Genomic DNA, 21,020 nt, shown 5'->3' with positions numbered 1-21,020 from the left:
GTGGCTTCAAAAACAAAACATGGAGTAAGAATAAAAATGTTGCATTTCAGAATGGGATCAAGCTTAAGTTGTTATCAAAATAAAATAGACTGCTATAGATATAAGCTATAATATGTAAGATTCATGTAACCACAAGAAAAAAGGGGCATCTGGGTGGCTCAGGTTAAGCCTCTGCCTTTGGCTCAGGTCATGATCCCAGGGTCCTGGGACTAAGACCCACATTGGGCTCCCTGCTCAGTGGGGAGTCTGCTTCTCCCTCTGCATCTGCTGCTCCTACTGCTCATGCTCTCTCTTACTCTCTCGCTCTCAAATAAATAAATAAAATCTTTAAAAAATAAAACAAAAACAAAAAACCACAAGAAAAAAAGGTACAGCAAATACACAAAAGATAAAGAGAAAAGAATATAAGTATACCTTTTACCTTATATATGAAGAAAGTCATCAAACCACAAAGAAGGAGGGGCACCTAGGTGGCTCAGTCAGCTAAGCATCTGCCATCAGTCCAGGTCATGATCCCACAGTCCTGGGATCGAATCTCACATACAGCTCCCTGCTCAGCAGGGAGCCTGCTTCTCCCTTTCCCACTCCCCCTGCTTGTGCTCCCTCTCTCTCTCCCCCTCTCTCTAATAAATAAAATCATAAAAAAACCCAAACACAAAAAGGAGAGCAAGAGAGGAACTACAAAACCACCTAGAAAACAATTAACAAAATAGCAATAAGCACATACCTATCAATAATTACTTTAAATGTAAATGGACTAAATTCTCCAATCAAAAGACATAGATTGAATGAATGAATAAAAAACCAACACTCATCTATCTGCTGCCTACAAGATACTCACTTTAGATGTTAGTACACATACAGACTGAAAGTGAAGGATAGAAAAGATATTCCATGCAAATGGAAACCAAAAGAGAGCTGGAGTAGCTACACTTACATCAGATAAAATGGACTTTAAAACAAAGACTGCAGTAAAAGATGAAGAAAGGTGTTACATGATGATAAAGGGTTAATCTAACAAGAGAACATAACATTCGTAAATATTTATGCACCCAACCTAGGAACACCTAAATATATAAAGCAAATATTAATAGACCTAAAGGAAGAAATAGACAGAAATGCAAAAATAAATTAGGGGATTTTAATACCCACTTATATCACTGGATAGGTCATCCATACTGAAAATCAATAAGGAAACATCAGCCTTGAATGACACAATACCAAATGTATTTAACAAATATTTGCAAAATATTCCATCCAAAAGCAACAGAATACACATTCTTCTCAAGTGCACATGGAACATTTTCTAATATACATCATGTTAGACCACAAAACAAAACTTAATAAATTTAAGAGAACTGAAATCATACCAAACATCTTTTCTGACCGCAATGATATGAAACTAGAAATTAATTCTATGAGGAAAACTGGAAAATTCCAGTGTGTGAAGTTTAAACAACATGCTGCTGAATAACCAATGGGCCAAAGAAGAAATCAAAAGAGAAATTAAAAAAAAAAAAACAAAAAACAAAAAAAATAACCTTGAGGCAAATGAAAATGGAAATGGAACACCAAAATTTATGGGATGTAGCAAAAACAGTTCTAAAAGGAAAGTTCAGGGGCAGCTGGGGGGCTCAGTTGGTTAAGTATTTGACAATCTGATTAAAAATTGGGCAGAGGATCTGAATAAACCTTTCTCCAAAGGAGATATAAAGATGACCAACAGGTACATGAAAATATGCTCGACATTATTAATCATCAGGGAAATGCAAATGAAAACCAAAATGAGATATCACTCACATCCATTAGAATGTCTACTATCAAAAAGACAAGAAATAACAAGTGTTGGTGAGGATGTGAAGAAAAAGGTACCCCTGTGCACTGCTGGTGTGAATTTAAATTGGTACAACCACTATGGACAACAATATGGAGGTTCCTCAAAAGATTAAAAATAGAACTATCACATGATCCAACAATTCCACTTCTGGGTATATAACCAAATGAAACAAAAGCACTATTTTAAAAAGACATATGTGCCCCTACATTCAACATAGCATCATTTAGAATAGCTAAGATATGGAAACAACCTACGTGTCCATTGACAGATGAAGAGATAAAGAAATTTTGGTATATATACACAATAGAATACTATTCAGCTGTTTAACAAAGTGAAATCTTGCCATTTGTGACAACATGGATGGACCTTGAGAGCATTATGCTAAATGAAATAAGTCAGACAGAAAAAGACAAATACTGTATGATCTCCCTCATATGTGGAATCTAAACAAAACAAAACAAAACCAAGCTCATAGATACAGAGAACAGACGGGTGGTTTCATGAGGTGAGGGGCAGGAGGAGAGAAATCGGTGAACTGTTTTTCTTTTTCTAGTTTAAATAAATTGAATAAAAAACTTAAAAAGCACACACATTGAGATGTTACCTCGCACACATTAGGGTGGCTACTATCAAAAATACGGAAAATAACGAGTGTTGGCAAGAACGTGGAGAAATTGGAAACTTTGTGCACTATTGTTGGGAATGTGAAATGATGGAATTCTATACCATCCAATGCTCTATTCATCTATTTTTACACTAATCATGATGTTTTATTTACCATAGTCCTATAGCATGTTTTGGTGTTTGTTAGGGAAAATCTTCCTCTCTCTGTCCATTCTTTTTCATTAGCCATCTTTATTCCTACTTTTCAGCTATTTTTTTTAGACTCAATTTGTCAGTATCTAGGACTGCACTGACATGTAGATTAACTTTAGAATAAATTCTTACATTTACAGTATTAATCCTTCCCATTCAGAAAACAGTACTTATTTCCATTTATTTAGTTCTGTTTTATGTCTTTCGGTGTTTTTTAGTCTGCTTTAATAGGTTTCTCGCATTTCTTGAAAGATTTATTTCTGGGTATTTAATAGTTATATTTTTTATTGTAAATAGAAATTTTAAAATAGCATTTTAAAATATATTATTACTTGTAAAGGCTACTTTATTTTGTTCGTTGACCTTGTTTAGAACTTATTGCTGAATTATATGGTTAGTTCTAGTAGTGCATGAGTTGATTCTCTCAGATTTTCTATGACCAAAAACATGTCATTGACAATCACATTTTGTTTGTACACATCCAATAATATATATTTTACTTGTGTATTTGCATTTCCAAAGACCTGTAGAACAAGTATTAATAGTAGCAATGAAAGAGACATCCGTGCCTTATTCCTAAGTTGATATTGCTTTTGTCTCAATAGTCTAAGATGGCTCACCACCATATCTAAACTCTTGTCAGTAATATCAAGGAAAGGAGAAGGAGAGGGCACATGCCTTTCAAAGCCCCAAAACACAGTGGAACAAAAAGCTTGAGAACAACCCAACATAAAAGAAGGACAGCTTCCCTTTGCTTGTATCAGCCTATCACCGAGGCTTGTGCTGCTCAGTATATAGAGGGAACTTCCAGTTTCAAGAGTTCCTTCTCTTCCCTGCGGAAGAAAGAGTGAGGTGAGCAACCAGCTTCTCCAGCCTTTTGGTGCACTGTATGAAGGACCTGCTGCAGTTTCATCTCACCCAGAGACCGGCACAACTGAGATATACAAAGATGGCTTGGAACAAGGAAGAAGGGCTAGGGCTACCAGTATCAGCCATGCCACAGGCACAACCTTGGTTCACAGTGGGCTGTCTTGCAAAGGACCTCATCAGTTTTTGCTGCTGAAGAAACCAATGACCAGGATAGCCCCCTTGCCTCCCTGAAGATTTAACCACTGTATTTCTCCTGCACAGATTTTCTCTGTACTTTGAAAGGATCATACCACATGATCAGGTGGGATCTATCTCTGGGATGCAAGGATGGGTCGACATATGCAAATCAATAAATGTGAAATGCTATATTAAATGAATGAAGGATAAAAATCACACAATCGTCTCAGTAGATGTAGACGAAACATTTAACAAAATTCAACCTCTTCTCATGATAAAAACTCTCAACAAGGTGGTTATGGAAGGAATATACCTCAACACAATAAAGGTCATATATGACAAATTCCGCAGCCAAAATTATACTCAACAATGGAAGGTTGAAAGCTTTCCCTCTAAAATTGGGAACAAGACAGGGATGCCACTGTAAGTCTTGGTTAGAGCAATTAAGCAACAAAAAGAAATAAAAGGCATCTAAATCAGAAAGGAAGAAGTAAAATTGTCTTGGTTTGCCCATGACATGATATTATATATAGAAAATCCTAAAGACTCCACCAAGAAGTCATTAAAACTAATCAACAAATTCAGTAAGTTGCAAGATACAAAATCAACATACAAAAATTAGTTGTGTTTCTATATACTAACAACAAAACATTGGAAAAGATAAAGAAAGCAACCCCATTTCCAATAGCATCCCAAACAATAAAATCAAAGTAGTAAATTTAATCCAGGAAGTGAAAGATCTATACACTGAAAACTATAAGACACTGATGAAGGAAATTGAAGAAAATGTGAATAAATGGAAAGATAACCCATACTCATGGATAAGAAGAATTAATATTGTTAAAATGTCCACACTACCCTTGGGGCACCTGGGTGGCTCAGTCGTTAAGCATCTGTCTTCGGCTCAGGTCATGATCCCAGGACCCCGGGGTCAAGCCCCATGTTGGGCTCTCTGCTCAGCAGGAAGCCTGCTTCTCCCTCTCCCACTCCCACTCCCCCTGCTTGTATTCCCTCCCTCGCTGTGTCTCTCTCTATCAAATAAATAAAATCTTAAAAAAAAAAGAAAATGCCCACACTACCCAAAGCCATCTGTAGATTCAATGCAATTCCTCTCAAAATTCCAATAGCATTTTTCACAAAAATAGAAAAACTATCTTAAAATTTATATGGAACTACGAAAGACCTGAATGGTCAAAGCAATCTTGAGAAAGAACAAAGCTGGAAGCATCACACTTCCTGATTTGAAACTTTATACAACTCAATAGCAAAAATCCAACTAATCCAATTTAAAATGGGTAAAGGATCAGAATAGCATTTTGCCAAAGAACACACACAAATGACCGAGTACATAAAAAGGTACCCAGTCTCACTAACCATTAGGAGAATGCAAATCAAAAGCACAATGAGATATCACTTCACACCTATTAGAATGGCTATTACCAAATAGGTAAGAGATACAAATGTTGGCAAGGATGGGGCAAAAAGGGAACCCTGTACACTCTTGATGGGAATATAAATTGGTACAGCCACTATGGGAAACAGTATAGAGGTCCCTCAAAAATTAGAAGTAGAACTACCATAGGATGTAGCAATCCCACTACTGGGAATATATCCAAAGGAAATGAAAACAGGATCTGAAAGAAATATCTGCACTCTCATATTCAGTGGAGCATTACTCACAATAGCCAAGACTTGAAAACAACCTCAGGGTCCACTGATGGATGGATGAATGGATGAAAGAAAACATGGTATATATATATGCAATGGAATATTACTGAGCCATAAAAAGGAGGAAATCCTGCCATTTTGACAATATGGATGGACCCTGACAGCACTATACAGAGTGAAATAAGTCAGACAGAGAAATACAAATACCATATATTTCTTACCTGCGGAATCTAAAAAAGCTGAATTCATAGCAGAGAGTAGAACAGTGGTTGCCAGGGGCTGAGGGGTGGGGGGAAGGAGACATTGGTCAATGGATACAGACCTCCAGTTATAAGAAAAATAAATTCCAGGGTGTAATGTACAGCATAGTGACTAAAGTTAACAAAACTGTATTGAATTCTTGAAAGTTGCTGTAAGAGTAGGTATTAACTGTCTTTACCATAACAACAACAACAAAATGGTAGTTATGTGAGGTGTGATGGATATGTTAACTAGCTTTATTGTGGTAAACGTTTCATGATATGTACATATACCACATCACCACACTGTACACCTTACATTATAGAGAGTTATATATCAATTATATTTCAATAAAGTGGGAAAAAACAGAAAAAAAATCATAATTAAGGGAGTACATCAGTGTCAAAGTATTAACAATGGTACATATAAAAATAAAATTATAGTGCTCCACAAATGTTCTCATTAAAGAAGCAAGATATTTATATGCCCAAAACATCTTACTAAATCTTTCCAAAGCAAGCATATATTGGTAATTAAATGATTTAAGCTTCCAGCTAAATGTTGTTCTTTGGCTGATATTTATTTCAGAGCTAGCAAAAACCACTGAGAAGATAGAATCTGGCATATGACTCTTGCATCTAAGCACATTAAAAAGCCTATATCAGGGCTCAATCAAACTGAGCAAAGACTTCTAGGAATTTCCCTTGTGTGTTTTATTCAGTTACTAGGAGGATTCAAAGCCTCAGCTCTGCCACATATATCCAGCCCAGATGCTCAAAGCACTTGATTTTACTCCAGGGCAAAATTCCATATTCAAGACGAGATCTAGAACAGATGGTCACTCCACCTCTTCTCTAATCTGGTTGTGCCCTATGAAAAATGCACAGACTAAAGGGAACACAGATTCCACAACAGGTCCAGAACAAACATTATTGCTATTAATACTAGTAATAATATTTATTAAGTACTTTTGTGTACATTATACCCTAATAAGCTCTGTACAGAAACAGTCCTGGTTATCACAATGTTCCATGTAGGAACCACACACACATTCTTTAACTATGCTCTTTAAGGAATGTGCACAGCTCTTGCCTTCACAGAGTTTTCAATCTAAGCAGTGATTATGTGTCTAATACCATTCTTGAGCCAGATATAAAATGAATTCCTTAAGAATTGCATGAGTTTTATAACATGCCAGTACTTTGGGGATAATGAATGATGGTATGTTCAGTGGGAAGGAGAACGTGTGCAAAGGCAGGAATGAACACACTATGGGGGAAGAATTAGATTCCAAGCAGGATAGGGCCAAATTATGGAAGGTGTTAAATATTTTAAAAGCTGAGGTCTAGCACCGTAAAGATTTAGGAAGTAACTGATGGTATGTAGCCTCAGATAGTGGTTCCTGAGCATTTCCCTCTGGTCCTAGGGCCATGTGTGCAAGGAAGAGAAGGATGGTAGTCATCTCATGGCTCAGAGCAAATGTCCAGTCTTTGCCAATGTTTCTGGTTTGGCATTAATTTGCTGGCTGCCCTTTATTAGAAAAATGGATTAAGCAGCAGAAATAGTGCCAGTATCAACTTCATATTGGCTCTACAGCACAGTGAAGAAAAACAAATTTCAAATTACCATTAGGATTCGATTAAACACCAAATGATATATAGATTCAGTTGACAAAAACAATTGAAGGCAGTGTTTTAAAAACTGTTTTATGCATAATAACACCTAACTTGCTAAATTCAACTTATTGGGCCCCACCCTGACGAAGATTTTGATTCAATAAATATGGGGCCCTATATTATGCATCTTATTTAAAAGCAATAGAATCAGTTATTCCAATGCAGGTAATCCAATACCAAACTGAAACAAAGTGGAAAGGTTCTGAAAGCGTACTAAAAATGGCTTATCGATATCTTTTTTATCTTTTCCTATTATATAATCTTCAATGCGTTACTCAAATTACAAAGTCATGAAACCACAGCAATTCTGAATTTCTCTATTAAGACATTTATACTCTACATCATTGTTGGTGAAAAATATGAAGGATTAATATGTCACCCTGCAACAATTAAAAATTAGATAACTTATCATTAAATATCATTCAAATCCTTGGACAAAAATAAAAACCTTGATTTCCAAAAGATAATTTTTGCCAAATTACTTTCTCTGAAGAAGTATACCCATCATATTATCATGAAAGTCATGAAACCTCATCAAGACTATAATAATCAAATACGTAATCATAAAATTCATTTTTCTATTTTTAAAACTTCTGGTTATCAATTCTTTTTAAAAAGGACACATTCAGGGGCGCCTGGGTGGCACAGCGGTTAAGCGTCTGCCTTCGGCTCAGGGCGTGATCCCGGCGTTATGGGATCGAGCCCCACATCAGGCTCCTCCACTATGAGCCTGCTTCTTCCTCTCCCACTCCCCCTGCTTGTGTTCCCTCTCTCGCTGGCTGTCTCTATCTCTGTCAAATAAATAAATAAAATCTTATAANAAAAAAAAAGGACACATTCAAAGAATATTTAAAGAAATCAATTAGCATTTAAATAAATCTTACAATTATGTATTTCATATTTTATATCTTGGCTAAAAATTCAACAAAACCCTAATCTGAATATAAAACAAAACAAAAAAAGGCTTATGAAACTAAAAGTCATAATAAAAATGGTCTTATATCATGAATAATGACAATATTCAATGAGAGTGCTTATAAGTTAAACAGTGAGACTATTCAACAAGTATTTGGAAGAAATGACATTTTGAATCTGGAAAAGGTAAATTATGTTTACTAAAATTAATACTCGGCAATCATTTGGGGTCCTCTGAGGCAAGGTTTATTGGTTTGACTTTATATCCGTTGAAACCTTTGTTAAAAGAGATAAAACAGATAAAATGTTTTATTCCATTCATTTTGTAGATATTTTTAAAATGAGGAAACTCCCAAGGTATCTATGATTTCCAAAGAAACAAAGTAAGGGATTTGTTCTAAATGGGTACTGTTAACAGTGGCATAAAATGTCGTAAGCTCCTATTTTTAGAGAAATGAAGAATATGGTATTATACATAAGATCCAGTTATCTGCCATCTTATATTCAATCTATAAGCTCAGGAATGTTATTTCTTATAAATAAGATCAATACCTATAGAGATAAGTGGATTTAAAATATTCTAGTTTAAGTTGAAAAAAGAAGACTCTACTGGGGGCTTAAGAGATGCCAAACTGGGATGCCTGGGTGGCTCAGTCGGTTAAGTATCTGCCTTCGGCTCAAGTCATGATCCCAGGGTACTGGGATCGAGTCCCACATTGGGCTCCTTGCTCAACAGGGAGGCTGCTTCTCCCTCTGCCTGCTCTGCCGGCTGCTCTCCCTGCTTGTGCTCTCTCTCTCCTTCTGACTAATAAGTAAATAAAATCTTAAAAAAAAAAAAGAGATGCCAAACTACCTACCAATCTAGAGAGAGAAACAAACAAAAACCTGATTTGAGAACACTAATATATTAATATATATGAAATAATATACATTAGAATACACACACACACATATATATGTGGCAAATTTAATTGAGTGATTCAAGTAGCAGTGGGGTTATTTGGGAAAGGAGACAGTAAGTACTGATGTTATTTGATTCTATAGTTTAAACTTTCATTTTATAAAAATTCCATGAATTGAAAATATTTCATATATTGAAGTAAATTTCTATTGCTTTGTTATGCCAGTTTCTTTAAATTTTAATTCCAGTATAGTTAACATACAGTGTCATATTAGTTTCAGGCGTATAATATAGTGATTCGACAATGCTATATATTACTCAGTGCTTATCATAAGTGTACTCTTAATCCCCTCGACCTAGTTCACCCATCCTCCCACTCACTTCCCTTCTAGTAACCATCTGCTTGTTCTCTATAGTTAAGAATCTGTTTTTTGGTTTGTCTCTTTTTCTCTCTGTTCATTTGTTTTATTTCTTAAATTACACATATGAATGAAATCATATGGTATTTGTCTTTCTCCATCTTACTTCGTTTAGCATTATACTCTACATCCATCCATGTTGTTGCAAATGTCAGGATCTCATTCTTTTTTATGGCTTAGTAACAGTCCATTGTACCTATATGTACCACGCCTTCTTTGCCCATTCATCTACCAATGGACACTTGGGCTGCTTCCATAATTTGGCTATTATAAATAATGTTGCAATAAACATAGGGGTGCAGAGATCTTTGCAAATTAGTGTTTTCATATTTTTTGGGTGAATGCCCAGCAGTAGGACTGCTGGATCGTAGGGTAGTTCTATTTTAATTTTTTGAGAAACCTCCACACTGTCTTCCACAGTGGTTGTACCAGTTTGCATTCCCACCAACACTGCAAAAGGGTTCTTTTTTCTCCACATCCTCGCCTACACTTGTTGTTTTTTGTGTGTTTTTGATTTTAGCCATTCCGATAGGTATGAGGTGATGCTGCATTGCGGTTTTGATTTGCATTTCCCTGATGATTAGTGATGATGAGCGTCTTTTCATGTGTCTTCTGGCCATATGAATGTCTCCTTTGAAGAAATATCTGTACATGTCTTATGCTCATTTTTTTAATTGGGTTATTTGTTTTGGGGGTGTTGAGTTTTATAAGTTCTTTATATATATGGGTACTCTTTATCAGATGTCATTTGCAAATACCTTCTCCCATTCTGTTGGTCATCTTTTAGTTTTGTTGATAGTTTCTTTTGCTATGTAGAAAATTTTTATTTTGATGTAGTCCCAACAGTTTATTTTTGCTTTTGTTTCTGTTGCCTCAGGAGACGTATCTAGAAAAATGTTCCTATGGTTGATGTCAGAGAAATTACTGCCTATGTTGTCTTCTAGAATTTCTATGGTCTTAGGTCTCACATTTAGGTCCTTAATCCATTTTGAGTTTATTTTTGTGTATGGTGTAAGAGAGTGGTCTGTCCAGTTTCATTCTTTTGCATGAAGCTGTACAATTTTCCCAACACCATTTGTGGAAGAGACTGCCTTTTTCCATTGCATATTCTTGCCTCCTTTATCAAAGATTATATACCATGTAACTGTGAGTTTATTTCTGTGCTTTCTTTGCTGTTCCACTGATATAAGTGTTAATTTTTGCGCCAGTACCACACTGTTTTGGTTACTACAGCCTTGCAGCATATGATATGCCAGTTTTTAATCATACATGCCATCAAGCAGCACAAGTTAACTCAATCTCATCAAACATCGCTCAAAAACAACACAAAACATTGTGATTTCAGGAGAAAAGAGCGAAAGTAAAGAGCTATTTTCCCACTGCAGTCACACTGTTTTGGTGCTTATTTTGAAAGGCCCAAGAACTACCATTAAAATTTCACATTTCCAATAGAAGTTTAATTTACGTAGTGATCATGACTACATGCTGACTATTTTGCAAGGCACCTGGTAGATGTTGTGGAGGTGGAGATTGAGAAAACATTGTCCTTCACTTTAAGAAACTCATCATCTACCTCGTGGCAACAGCTCCATTTGCTAGCTCCAAGACAAGGTGGAATAAAAGGCACCAAAAAGAGGTATAAACAAATCACAGTGGGATTACAGGAGCAGAGCAATCACCAGATTCCTGGTCCTTAGTGCCTGGTATCTCTGAAACCAGAGCTGCTCCTCCTCGGTTTTCCCAGAAGAGCGAAGGGAGGAATACTTGTCTAAATGTATGGGGCAAAAGCACAGACCAGAGGCCTAAAAAGCTCCTTAGAAAGATTTTCAAATAAACCACCTGTATCCGCCCCTCCCCCACCACCCTCAGTGGTTCCTTGTGTAGCCAATTACTGAGCCTCTCTGGGGTTCTTCAGCTGTCAGATAATTTCTAGACAGTACAGCCTTTGCAGGCACTTCGATTTGTCTTCCTTTTGTTCTGCTAAGTCATTTACCATTCCTCTATCCATTCCATGTCTAATAGGCTATGGACTGGGGTTCAGATGTCTCTGAGCTTCAATAAATCTGGAGCAAGTTTCTGGTTGTTCTTGCTGGATTTTCAAAAGGAGAATAGAGTGGAAATGACTTCATTCTTTTATCTTAAAACCTGTCTTGATTACATGATTATTACAATCTCATTACTGAATTGACGTTAAAGAATATTAAAAATAAGGTGGAAAATTTTAAACTCAAACTATAAAACCAAATCTTTTATAGACAAATTTTCAACAATGTGGCAAGTAGGGTAGGAGAAGATACTTTGTGGTTTCAGAAAGCAGAAACAAACTGCGGAGCGTTCCCACATCATCTCAAGGAGGCCACCACTCTCCTGAAGTAAAGTACAGCTGTAAACTACTAATAATTCAAACCTTCACAAAGATGGTGAACTCTTCCACTTTCTCATTGGCTAATAGCAGCTTCTTCTGTGCACCTTCTAGGGCCTGCTCACTTTGCAGCGCTAATCCTTGAAGATGCTTAGATGCTGCTGTTTCAATCTCTGCCATTGCAGATTCGGTCTCGCTTATTTTTGATACTAGGAGACTAAGCTTGACATCCTGCAAAAGACCGGTGATCATAGAATAAAAAACAATTCATAAACTACTTGGAAGAGTTAGGTATACATGTCAGGCAAAGACATGGTTTCATGATTCTCTTTATGTATGTATTTGTTTTTATTTGGGTAAAATTGATTGTTGTTTTCATTTATTTTCAATAAAATATCCTGTGCACATATTCTCATATATTTATCATCAGTTAGTTTATATTTTTAAAAATTATAAATCATTAAAGACATGGAAGCTATTTTAGACCAAAAGACCTCACATATCAAATGGAAATATTTAATTAGTTTATAAGGTTAGGTGTATCTAAAAAATTTATATCCACTTAGGTCAGTTCTTAACAATAGGGTTCATTTAAAAGACATTATCAAGACACAAAATCTGTTTCTCTAATATAGCACTACCTGTAATGTTAAACAATTTCTTAGTGTTTCATGTAGAGATAGAAATGTTATTTGCCGTTATCTGAAACAATTAAGCTGCTCATAATAGTTTTGGAGAGAAAAAAATGACAACTTTAAAAATGAAAAAGATACAGTTCTATTCTATTTCTAAGCTAACATGTCCAAAAAAGCATACCTTTTTTTCTAATTCCTCTTTAGTTTTTTGATACATCTGTTCATACTGTGACTTCTCTTTCACGGCAACACTGAGTCTCTGCTTTAGTGAATCAATTGATACTTTCTTGTTGGAACATTCTTCAGTTAGTGTCTTCACCTACAGTAAGAGCATAAAGGTAACTATTACCTTTATTACCTAATGCCTTAACTATTAGGTTAAGGCATCCTAGTCATATGCTCCATTTACTCCAACAGAAACTAAAACAAATTCATGAATAAGTCTAATTTCATTTGTTTTCTCATAAATGATATCAAATTTAAATGAATAAAAGCTAAAAAAGTAAATGAAAACAAATTCAAGTATAAGGTTTGTAGCACTCATATAATGAATGAGCAAAAATCCTTAAATCAATAACAAAACAAAAAATGCACAAAAAATTATGAATGCTTGTATATGTGGCCTACTGAATAATACAGTACTAATTTTAACTATGTTTCCTTTAATTACTAACCTACACTTCCTTAAGCAGTGGATGGTTGTCTCTGATTCTTAAACAAGCCAAATCATGGGTAACTTTCAGTTGTAACCATATAACTTGTACTTTTTAGGATAAAATTAAATAAGTGATACACCATATTTATTTTACATTTGAAAGAAGAAATAGTTTCTCCTCATTCATTTAATGCCACTAAAGATATGTAATTATTTATACATAGATTCTAAGACTGTATCTGGAATGATATCTGGAATGAAAATTTAAAAATCAGCAATATTTAAATGATAACACTGAAAAAAAAAACCCTATAGGAAGTAATTATAATTTATGTGGGTACGTGGAGGACAGAAAGAAAGAAAATCCATAAGCATTTGTCTCGCTCATGTAAAATTTTCTCTCTTAAATCCATTTGAGCTAACGGATACTTATAATTTTATCTCCAACAAGGAAAGGGAGGGAGATGCTCTCTCTGGAGTAGATAACATTTAGTGAATGCCAAAGCACAAGCTGCTTTATGAGTTGTGCAAATAGCACCTTTTTAAAAACAAAACAAAACAAACAAAAAAACCCCCAAAATGTCTTAGTCAGCAAATTGCTGATTTCTACTTTGGGGTCAGACACGCAACTATGTTAAGTACAACTTTTTTCCTAAGTACACTGAATTAAGTGTACAGAAGGAGAAAGTACACTTTTAAAAAAATGTGTTAAGTACATTTTTAAAGAACTTCTGGTAGTTATTGGTTATCACCTTTTCATTTAAAAATATATGCTTCATTCAATCATTATAAATGTTAGCAAATTAAAGCAAAAAATAGAATAATTTTAAGTTGTATAAATTTTAAACTTTAAAATGCTGAATAAAATGTAATTACATACCCCCAAAATATTGAAGGTTTTTAAATTTAAACCTGATTACCTTCTCATGGTATGTTCACAAATACAAAGAGAATGTGTGGCTATGTTCTGTATGAGATTTGAGTCTTGAATTTTATTTTATTTTATTTTTTAAAGATTTTATTTATTTATTCGACAGAGATAGAGACAGCCAGCGAGAGAGGGAACACAAGCAGGGGGAGTGGGAGAGGAAGAAGCAGGCTCATAGCAAAGGAGCCTGATGTGGGGCTCGATCCCATAATGCTGGGATCAAGTCCTGAGCCGAAGGCAGACGCTTAACCGCTGTGCCACCCAGGCGCCCCTTGAGTCTTGAATTTGTTAAAATTGAATACTCAAGAACATAAATAAGGGAAGTGATTTTTTTCAGTGTCAGAGAACATAAAAGTTGATACCTTTTTTTCAAGACTTTCTAACATTTCATTAATACTCTCATTACTTTCCAGATTTACTTTCTGTCGAAATTTCAAGTCCTCTATCAAATGTCTTTTCATGGTTATATCCCTCTCCATTCGAGACATCCTTGAAAGGGAAAAAAAGACGTTTTATTGAGAGTGATAGAAAATACTTTAACAGTGATTATATGATAATCTTACATATTATCCAGTGCTATAACTACTGTTAATTTTTAAATGCTATCTGATATTAATTGCAAATTAATAAGATAATTCCATGAGATGAAATATTGCTCTATTATACTTTGAGTTTTTGTAAAATCTATAATCCAGTTGTGACTGGTAATTATAGTATTATATATATGCATTAAAACATAAAAAATAGAAGAACTGAGAAAGATTGACAAAATTTATGAAAAATTAAAATTGTTATATTTAAATTATTTTCTTGCATTTCTAAGAAAAATCAAACTGATATTCGGAGATCATGAACAAGCCTAACGCTGAAAGGAAAGAATTCTATACATTAATAAACAAATGTAAAATCTTATACCATCATATAGAACATGGTATCTTCTAATTTAATACCATTTGCGATTGAATTGACCTATCAGTGTAGCTTCCATGGATAACGTGGATAAAATGGCAGCTGCGGTGACGACTACCACTAGTCCTACCGAATAAGTAACAGGCAACAATTGCCACGTGCCTGCTGTGTGCGGAGCTCTGTTACAAGTGCTCTACACGCACTCATTCAAGCCTCACAAGAATTTTATGAGCAAATGCTATTAAACTGCGATACAGAGCTAGCAGGTCGAGGAGCCAGGATACAAAGAAGGTTTCTCTAGAGCCCTCATTCTTAAATAGTAAACAAGACTGCCTCTTAGGCTCATAAATAAACTTGGAGACAATTTTGTTTAAAAAATTAACCAATCTTTTTGTCTAGTAGTTTCATCTGTTAATACACTTCTAAGTGATCTTCACTTAAATGTGGTATACCTGTATGTACACGATATATATATATATATCTTTCTCAAATTATCAATGACAGCTCAGAATTCTATCTAAACATGTTATCACCCCTAAGCTCTAATAATATATCCATAAAAGATATAGAAAGGAAATCATTTTGATTCAGTGAGATAGAACATTTCAAACCCCTTTTTGTTAATAAATACATAAAGTACAAACTTTTGTCATCTTCTTTTAATTGTAGAGACAAGCAAAACTTTCCTTTTTTTTCCACCTTAGATCTATAAGCTTAGGCATTAAATCCAATAAAAGATCAATTTACACATATATTTTTGGCCAAATAATGACCACATTCATAACTTTTCTGTTTGTAGTCTTTAGGTCATTAATTCATTTACATTCAAAATTAAATGTTTAAGAACAAAAATCTGACGTTAAATATTCTTTAAATAAAAAAATAGTAAATAGTTTTCTATAGACCATGCTTGTAGGCAATATTCCTAAAACTTGCATCTTATTTGGGTTTAAACATGAACTAAGGAAGGAAAAACTTCATTTTGAACATGTGGTATTGCTTTTTGGGTGCAATGTTTAATACAGTTAACTACCACTAGGTGGCACCAAATACAACGGATAAAAATATCAAGACCATACTTTTCATGCATCTCCTTTATGTGTTCTTCTTTTGCTAGGAGTTCAAATTTCAGAGCCTTCACATTTGACGACTGTTTAGTGAGTTCATTAGTTGCATTCTAGATTAAAAATACACATAAAATCAAATACACCTTTCAATCTTTGGTGGAATGCAGCCTACAAATAAATGCCATTCCCATGAAGAGAATTAAATTTGCAAAATTATGGTTATAATTAAGAAGGACATTTTAATATCTTTAAATGCTTTATTTTATATGTTTTAATAGAAGTACTATGTCACACTAAAAATTTTATATAACATACCAAAACCACAGAAGAATGCTATTGTATAACGACTGTAAAAAGTATATACCCAAAATACATGTATGGGAAATATGGATTGTCTTTGTAAAATGTAAATGTGCATGTGATTAATTTAGTATTTTAATAGGCTAATAAGATCACTTAAAATGAATGGTGGGTTTACTAAGAACCCATAACAGACCAAATATGGTCACAAATGCTCTGCAGCTCTTTCCATTAGGAGGTGAGATTCATCTTCCAATCCTTTCAGTCTGGTCTGGCCTGTGATTTGCTTTGACCAAAAAAAAAAAAAAAAAAGTTGGAGAAACGACATTATGCAAGTTCAGGATCCTGGGCCTCAACCCTTGCAGCTTGCACTTTTGCCCTCTTGGAATGCTGTCTGGGATCACCTTGCAGGGAAGATAGAGGAAAGGCCATGTGGAGGAGGACGGAGGTATCCCAGCAGATGGTCTGCAAACCAACTGCCTGGCTGTGAGGGAGGCTATCTTGGAACTTCCAGGCCAGATAAATCCTGGAGTTAAAGAATGCAGGCACGGGAGAGAACTCAAAAGACAGAAGCAAAAGAGCTGCCCAGTCCAACCCACTGGATCAGAAGAATTAATAAACGGCTGCTGTTTTGAGCTGCTACACAGTGACAGATAACTGATAGGGAATTTTACTAATACTAAATACTTCCTTACTTGAATGTATTAATACTGCTACTTATTAAAGTATCTATGCATAAACATAAGCTTTTCAAAGGAGAACAGCTTTGTGGTATTTGCTGACTGTACAGCCCAGGAGCCAGAGGTAGTAACTGGAGTGTTAGGAACCCTAACTTTTAATATTGACTCAAGTTCCAAGTCCACAACTAGTCTGAGATATACCTAGTGTTTTTCATGTTATAGTTTCTCTACCTACAGGATAGTGTTAACATATATTAATTCATTTGTTACAATTTTAAAATATTAAATTAATATAAGTAGAATAAAATATGACAGCTTTAAAAATATTTGGATGGTTATTTTACTAATCATTCTAGTAATTACAATAATTTCTGTTAGAACTATTCCCAGCTTTGACTATGTCATACTAAAAAAATGTAAATTTGAAAAGATGAAACCATTAATCACACCATGTAAATACGAGTCAAATTCATTAGTCATCTCATTGGTATAGCATATGTAAATATAAAATTTGAAATAATTTTTACAATAAATATGTAAATTTTTTTAAAAGTTCAAGACTACGTCAACATGGCAAGTGTACTGAATGTGAAAAATTTTGACTAAGTGGGGGAGTGTGGGTGGCTCATGAGTTAAGTGTCTGACTCTTGATTTTGGCTCAGGTCATGATCACAGGGTTGTGGGATTGAGCCCCATGTCGTGCTCTGCTTAAAACATGCGGTGGAGCTTGCTCAAAATTCTTTCTTTCCTTCCCCCTCTGCTCTCTGCCTTCCCAATCTCTCTCTCTCTAAAAAAATAAATAAATAAAAGTTAAAAAAAATTTTTTTGATTGTTTGTGTAATGCAAACTAAATTTCCACCATATTTGACATGCATTGCCAGAATAAGATACTCTGCACTAGTGAATTTAGCAGATAATTGAAGATTTTGCTTTAATCATTAATCTTAAATTCTCTCTGGAATGATTGTTTACTCACTTAGACACATGAACACCATAGTTACATTAAGCATTAAATTAGTGATATATAGTGATATTATATTATAAATATCATCACTGTATTAATTATATGTTATCTGCTATATTATATCATCACTATATCATTATGTTGTCATGCCTTTTGGAACTACTATGATATAAAAGGTTGCTGACCGTTACTCTAAATGGTCCCAGACTGCTGTTTTTCTAATTTTTATTTTTACCTTAACATTTTCATATTTTCTTTTTCTGTCAATCTTTTGGTCAAAATTTCTCATTTCTGCCATCCATAGTCCTGCCTAAAAACAATCCTCTGGCCCTTTAATATGCCTAGTTCTAATCTGTTGCTTTTGAGGTATTTTCTGCTGAGAAGTCAAACAAATAGACTTATTAGAGCTGTATTTAAAATAAAAGATAACAGGCAATAAATGAAGCCTGACAGTATCTTCAGTGGAATAAATTAAATGGATTTTAAGGTAGTTGTTTGATTCTTTTCTGTTTTTAGACTTTAGGCTGTTATTTTACAAAACTGAAAATGCTCTAAGTCTGACTTCTGGAGAGTTGAGGGATTACTGAATTATAGTAAATAAAAAAACACCAGCTTGATACATACTTTTGCCAGAATCTCTAAATCTCACAGCCATTTCATTTGATCCTTAAAAATCCTTATGAAGTGGGTAGAAGGGTATCCCTGCTTTAGACCTCTGGAGAAATTATTTCCTGAGTCTGGTCCCATAAGAAGTTAGTGCACAAAGAGTGATCAAAACCCAGGGCCTCTAACATTTTCCATTTCTACTATACAATACTTACCTGCAGCAAACCTCAAATCTGGAGTAAAACATGTATTTCAAAAATGTCACAATGGTAAGAATCCATTGTGGTTAGAGCTTTCCGGTCTAAGTTTATTAAACATTTTTTTTTTTAATTGCAGAGTGTATGAGTAAAAGCATAGACTTTGAAGTCAGATGCATTGAGTTCTAATTTTGGTTCTATCACTTAGTAGCTCAGTTGACCCTGGGCAATTAATTTATCCTGTGTCTCTGCTTTCTCAACAGTAAAACAGAGTAATAGACTTTACCTCACAGGATAGAAATGAGGGTTTGTTTTTTTTTTTAAGATTTTATTTATTTATGAGAGAGAAAGAGAGAGGAGAGAGAGTGTGAACACAAGCAGGGGGAGGAGCAGAAGGAAAGGGAGAAGCAGAGTCCCCCCTGAGAAGGGAGCCCAACACAGGGCTTGATCCCAGGACTCTGAGATCATGACTTAAGCTGAAGGCAGACGCTTAACAGTCTGAGCCACCCAGGCGCCCCTAGAAATGAGGTTTAAACGAGTTAATATTTGTAAAGGACTTAGAACCAGCCTGGCAATAGTTCACACATAAAGAACAGTAGTTTAAAAGCTATGATGCTTCATTATTGACTTTCTGGAAAACTGGAAGTCACACCAAAGGAATGTGACTTTCAACAATCAGGAAAGTCAAAGAATCACAAATATAAACTGAAGTACTAGTCAATTCCAATCGTATAAATAACTACAAATACACTAAATACACACACACACACACACACCATCCACTGGAAGGAATTTGTACATCTCTAAATGTTCGATTATCCATCTGTATAAAGTTGGGTACCTTGAAGAAACATGTATAATATAGGTAAAAATACACATGAGCACTCAAATGATACTGAATGTACCATGTGTATCTGAGAGGTACACCTAAGAATTTACACAAAAAGTCTAAAATTAATGGATAAAGTAAAAAAAGATATATGTAAACCTTTAATATACTCAGGTCTAACCAGTTTTTCTTAATTAAGCATAAAAACATCAACTAGAAAAGAAGTTATTTCTTGGAAAATTATTATGTCAGCCATTTGATATCTCTCATGGGTTGAACTGTGTCCCTTCAAAACTTGTATGTTTAAGTCTTAACCCCAGTACCTCAAAATGTGACTGTACTTGGATAAGGCCTTTAAAGAATTAAGGTAAAATGAGGTCATATGGGTAGACAGACCTTCACCCAGGATGACTGCTATCCTTATTAGAAGAGGAGAATAAACACAGATCACACAGGGTCAGGGATGACCATGTGAGGACACAGCAAAGCAGGTGGCCATCCACAAGCTAATGAGAGAACCTATATACCTATTGATACCTTGATCTTGGGACTTGCAGACTCCAGAACTATGAGGGAAAAAAAATTCCATTACTTCAGCCATGCAGTCTGTGGTATTTTATTAGAGCAGACCCAGCAAACTAGCTGAATATCAAAACAGAAATTTGTAGTAGCAGGGGGTATTTTGTGCCTCAAGGTACTGGTCTTTTAAGATATTTCCATATTAAAACACGAAACAAGACAGAAGTAAAGATTTGTCCTTTTTGTCGCTATGTAGCCTAATCGGTGTCCTGGTGTCCTAGGACTCCAGGCTAGATATGGACACTTCACTTCAAATGTACATCAAGTATGATCTAAATTGCTCCAGGCATTCTCACTGTCTTATCTTTGTGACTCACACATTCCTTCAAAGTGAAGAGAGATTTATATATGGGTGAAAACTTACACGATAGGGAACCATAATGTAAACAACTTACAGATATTGATATGGGTCTATTATTTCCAAAAATTATGTTAGACCATTTCATAGTAACTAAAATCAAGTAAGTAAAATATAAGTCAACCTAAAACTATTAACCACTTAAAAAATTTTAGAAGTCAGATTAGGTATTATTGGATCCAACATTCTATTTTATCTTGGTGAAAATTAAAGTTGTAGTAGGAGCATGAAGACTTAAACATAAGAGGAAGCAGAGAATTGTGAAATATAGTCTCTGTAGTAGATACAGCTAAGACTATCTCAATGATTTTATCTTCTGTATAGATACCTAACACTGAAATGGTCAATTTTAGTCCACTTTTTCACAAACAAATGCATTTTAAGAAAAGATGTATGCATCAAAGCTTACACTACTATTTTTTCTCAAATTTC

At 34.8% G+C, this 21,020-nt stretch overlaps 1 protein-coding gene across 4 annotated transcripts in view; it reads right to left on the bottom strand.

Moving 5' to 3' along the window:
- Positions 1-21,020, bottom strand: part of CNTLN (centlein) — a 290,333-nt gene that overhangs the window by 19,874 nt on the left and 249,439 nt on the right. For 3 of the 4 annotated variants that reach the window (XM_034663954.1, XM_034663953.1, XM_034663955.1), the window contains 4 exons: positions 16,088-16,185; positions 14,462-14,588; positions 12,698-12,835; positions 11,927-12,112 (listed from right to left, as the gene is read on the bottom strand). In XM_034663954.1, coding sequence (XP_034519845.1) covers positions 11,927-12,112; positions 12,698-12,835; positions 14,462-14,588; positions 16,088-16,185 — 549 coding nt within the window. The remainder of the gene's footprint in view (positions 1-11,926; positions 12,113-12,697; positions 12,836-14,461; positions 14,589-16,087; positions 16,186-21,020) is intronic. The other variant, XM_034663956.1, reaches the window with a different exon arrangement.

Source organism: Ailuropoda melanoleuca, chromosome 7 (assembly GCF_002007445.2).
Source record: "Ailuropoda melanoleuca isolate Jingjing chromosome 7, ASM200744v2, whole genome shotgun sequence".
Classification (NCBI taxonomy): domain Eukaryota; kingdom Metazoa; phylum Chordata; class Mammalia; order Carnivora; family Ursidae; genus Ailuropoda; species Ailuropoda melanoleuca.
This window is presented reverse-complemented; position numbering and strand designations above follow the sequence as displayed.